Genomic DNA, 4,913 nt, shown 5'->3' on the forward strand with positions numbered 1-4,913 from the left:
TTCCAAGCCTTCGCAGATTGCACTAAACTTTGAGCTTCACGTCTTTTCACTAAACCTAAGTGATGATGGTATCATAGATGAGGTCATTGGTCACAAATAGTGATGTGGCCTTCTTCTAAAGTATCATTAATTTCCACACTAGGGTCTGATCACTATGAGTCAAATGATCTACCCCCAACAAAATAATCTATAAAAGACAACCCTAGTAACCTTGTCTTCTGGAGTTAATTAACCAACTCTGTTCGAAGATATTCTTTCTGAAGAACAAAATGGGTGATTCACAAATAGATGTTCATCGTTTAACACTCTCTTCAACTCATGAACAGAGACAGAGGCAGCCTTCCCTTCATCTCCTTTCTAGTGAGCTCACTCTCTTTCACTTGCTCTTTCGCATATTCTTTCAGGGATAATAGTATTTTCGTCCTTGAGGTTTGCTGAAAGTAGTACGTGAGTCCATTACAATAATAAAAATTTCTCTTCGTCTTTGTACGAAGAATGTTTTATTTAAACCTAAGCACAAATCCCATATTCTTGATGCTCTCTCTCTCTCTCTCTCTCTAAGTTTGCATGCATGTTTATATGTCAAACACTTTATAAATTGTTTTCGTCTATTGAATTTGCACATGCAGGAGAAAATTCAAACCTTTATCTCAACAACTGTGTGCCTCTTCATAAGGCTGCATTAAAAGGTGACTGGAAAAGTGCCAAAAAATTGTTAGAAAAAGATCCTACGATGTTGTGTGCTGGTATCACAAAGGGACACGAAACTGTTCTTCATATTGCGGCAGGAGCCAGACAAACTGGCTTTGTAGAGGAGCTAATAAAGTTGATCCAATCGGAAGACCTGGCCCTGCAGGACAAAAAAGAAAATACGGCATTCTGTTGCGCCGCTGCAGCAGGAGCTACTGATATCGCTAGGATTATGTTGAAGAAGAATCCTAGTCTTTTGACAATCCGAGGTGGTGAAAAGATGATGCCTGTGTTTTTGGCTGCTCTGTTAGCACAAGGGGAGATGGCATCTTTTTTATACGAATTATCTCAAGCGAAACATGTTTTCCAGTGGGAGGACGAAATTGCTCTATTTTTCACTTGTCTCACCAATGGTTTATATGGTAAGACTACATATTCCAATTCACTTCTTTTCTTTAGATTAACTTTTTTTATTTTTTAATATATGTCTTAAGTGTACATGTCTAAAGCATTATAAGATAAAAAATTTACTTATTTTGATATATATTATATAGAAAAAGATTATAAAAAAAATCAATTTTTAATGTGTATAAACTTTTTTGTCTTCTAATATTTTTAAAGTATGCTCATAAACAACCCTTTCAAAAAACTAATATTAAACGTCCTAACTCTTATATTAAACTTTATCACAAGTGATATACATGTATTTTTATAAAATATTGACATGGAAATAACAAATTGATATGGTAGCCTAGAAATTTTGGATTATATTTTGGTGATCGGAGGTGTCTAGGCCAACTCATGCATACCTCAATTAAATCTTCGAACCCTAAAATTGATAGCCAAGTAAATCCCCTCCGTGACACCTATATTAACAATCCAGGTGGGTTGAACTTATGACATATTGAATAATACACTTGAGAGTTCTAGTTGACCGCTGAGCCACCATTGGTGGTTTGATTAATAATATTCATTCTAAAACTTATCCTATGTTATATATTGAAGTAATATGTTATTATATGTGATACTGTCACTATCATATAATATCACTTTATTTATATGTTAGTGCAACATATGATAACACATAATTATTTTTATTATATATAACAGAAACATAAATTCCAAATAATAATATAGTAATGTTTCTTGACAGGTTTTCTTATTTCAAAAAGGAGTAAATGATTTTTTTCCCACCCAAATAATGGCTTAATGACTCTTTCCCACCCATAGAATTTGACAATACCACTTTCCCACCCAAATTACACCTTTTAATGACATTTTCCCACTTACCCCGCCAATCACTGGCCGATTTTGTCATTTTTGAGACCCTACACTAGCATCATTCTCTCACACATTCATCACTCAACAAAACCCCTCAAACCCTTATTCCTATTGACTTCGCTAATCGTCGACAATCGAACAATTAGAGTTTACGTAGTCACTGCTCCCAAGTCAAATACCGACCAATAATAATCACAAAAATCCAACCTTCAACCACCAAAAGACTCAACGGCCTTCTTTCTTTAAAAGCCCCAATAGCATGGACCGAGTTTGCTCTCCGCTTGCCACTGAATCGAAAAGTGTGTATTTCTGGGTGGAAAAATGGTATTTTAAAAGTCTGTTGGTGGAAAAGTGCTATTAAGCCATTATTTGGGTGAGAAAAAATTGTTAATTCTTTCAAAAAGTTATAAAGCCAACTGCCCTAGTACCCTACCTTGACTTAAGGAATTTTTTAAAATAGCTAAAGCTTCGTTTGTTACACTATTGGGAATACTATTATTAGTATTCTCAATAAAGTTAAACAATAATGTCATTATTCTCAAAATATTATTCTATATTTTTTAATTTCTTTTAAACTCCTATAAAATTGTTAATTTAACTAAACACTCCCAAATATTTTTTTTAGAAATTGCAAAAACACTCCGGCCACCCTCTGGTGGTGGTGGCCGGCTGTCCATATTTAATAGATAGGTTGGAGTTGTTTTTGTCAACTTCTAATATTTTATTATAGGGATGTTTAGTAAATAAACAAATATACAGAGTATTTTTGTTAATATCCAAATTCTACATCGTAATACTCGTCTAATTTTACTTTTTTTAAAATATTATTCTAAAAATTATGAGACTAATGAACCAAACGAACCCTAAGTTTTCAGCAGGTTTTTACCCTATGCACATAATTTTCGAAAACAAATTTTCTGCAAAAGGAGAATTTTAAATTAGAAAAATACATAATTGAAAATCAAACAATAAAAAATCCAAAAAAAATTAAAATAGTACGTAAGGTATAGGAAAGCTTAAAGAAATTTCAAAAAAATTTAAACAAGTATAAAAGCTTTTTAAAACTTCAAAAAAAAAAAAAAAAACCTCTCAAAACCATATAAAAAGTTCAAAAAAAATTTAAAGAAGCTAGCTAAATATTAACATTTGAATTTTTGCTTACAATTAATTTATTGAATTGTTCAGATCTCGCATTAAAAATGCTAAAGGGTGATCCCAAATTAGCTATGGCTCGTGATAGAAATTCTGAGACTGCCTTACATGTTTTGGCTCGAAAACCTTCAATATTTTCTGACAAAAATCAAGGTCTATTCAGGAGGCTTATCAACTCATGTTAGTTTCTTCAACACTTAATTTTATTTTATTTTATTTTATTTTATTTTTTTTATCTATGATTTTAGTCAACCATTAAATTAATTAGTACATAATTTATTGCATGCTCTGATTCTTAGTCTCAGGATTAATGAAGTTGAATCACAACAAGGATTTCGAATCAACTCAAGCTCTTCAATTAGTCAAATGCCTATGGGAAGAAATGTTAAAACAACATGTCTCGGATGCGGAGCTAGATAAACTAACACAAACACCTTCACGAATCATCTTTGAGGCAGCAAAATTTGGAAATTCCCAATTTTTGGCTGAGCTCATTTCCCGTTATCCTAGTTTGATAAATCAATTTGATGAAAATGGTTACAGTATGTTTCACATTGCAGTTTTACACCGTCATGCCAATGTTTTCAATCTAATATATGAGACAGGTTTAAGTAAGAAGTTGTTCATGACTTGTGAAGATAAGGAGCAGAACAATATGTTGCATTTGGCTGCAAAATTACCACATCCAAGTCGAATTGGTATCTTATCAGGTGCAGCTCTACAAATGCAGAGAGAATTATTATGGTCTAAGGTAACTAAATTTTCTGAATCCAGTTATTGTCCTAATTTCAATTGTCATATTTCAAATTGTAACATGTTTGATATCTATAGGAGATAGGAAAAATGATGCAACCTTCCTTCCGAGAAAAGAAGAACTCAAATGGCCAAACACCTCAAGAGTTATTCACTCAAGAGCACAAAGAGTTATTGAAAAGCGGAGAACAATGGATGAAGCATACCGCTAACTCATGTATGCTTGTTGCAACAATCATTACCACTATAATTTTTGCAGCAATTTTTAGTGTACCAGGTGGTAACGATAGTAGTAAAGGATTACCTATTCATCTGAAAGAGACATGGTTTCAGGTTTTTGTCATATCAGATGCAATCGCATTATCCTCGTCTTCTATCTCTATCCTGATGTTTTTGTCGATCCTTACATCGCGATATACAGAAGATGATTTTTTGGAGTCTTTACCATTTAAACTGATGGTTGGACTCTCTACACTCTTTGTATCCATAATCACCATGATGGTAGCTTTTAGCACAACTCTTTTATTAGCTTATCATGATAGATTAAATTGTGTCACGATGCTTACTACTGTAGTTACGTCTGTACCAGCCACTCTATATGTTCTATTGCAGTATCCTCTTTTAGGAGATATATTTTGTTCAACGTACCATTCTAGGTTTTTGTTTAAACCAAGTAAACCCATGTTCAGATTTGTTTGACCTTGAAAGTCTATTGTATTGTATCATCGGAACCTGTTTATATTTATTAAGTTTTTCGGTTCAATAATTTTTTTCCTTTTAAGTAATTATTGTTGCAGGTAGTGGAGGTTAAATTGTAATTGATAGGTTCGTTATAAATTTTTCATACATTATAGTACAATATGACTATATAACATGTTGGGAATAAAAAATCAATATAAGTCCAATTAAATATCAAAGATTAATACACAGAATTTCAATATAATTAAATATCAAATATTAATATCCATGAGTCATCTTGTTTGAATGGGGAACTCATGGTCATGAGAAGGGCGGTGGAGGTGGTTATTAGTAAATCG

The 4,913-nt window shown here is 32.6% G+C and overlaps 1 protein-coding gene across 1 annotated transcript; it reads left to right on the forward strand.

The window, feature by feature from the left end:
* The first annotated feature begins 242 nt into the window (after positions 1 to 242).
* LOC116137061 (ankyrin repeat-containing protein NPR4-like) lies at positions 243 to 4,575 on the forward strand. The gene is made up of 6 exons (XM_031422750.1): positions 243 to 360; positions 630 to 1,112; positions 3,157 to 3,303; positions 3,423 to 3,665; positions 3,762 to 3,874; positions 3,955 to 4,575. The coding sequence occupies exons 1-6, from the start codon at positions 270 to 272 to the stop codon at positions 4,573 to 4,575; spliced, it is 1,698 nt and encodes a 565-aa protein (XP_031278610.1). The 5' UTR covers positions 243 to 269.
* The last annotated feature ends 338 nt before the right edge of the window (positions 4,576 to 4,913 follow it).

The sequence above is a fragment of the Pistacia vera genome, unplaced genomic scaffold (assembly GCF_008641045.1).
Source record: "Pistacia vera cultivar Batoury unplaced genomic scaffold, PisVer_v2 Contig320, whole genome shotgun sequence".
Taxonomy (NCBI): Eukaryota; Viridiplantae; Streptophyta; class Magnoliopsida; order Sapindales; family Anacardiaceae; genus Pistacia; species Pistacia vera.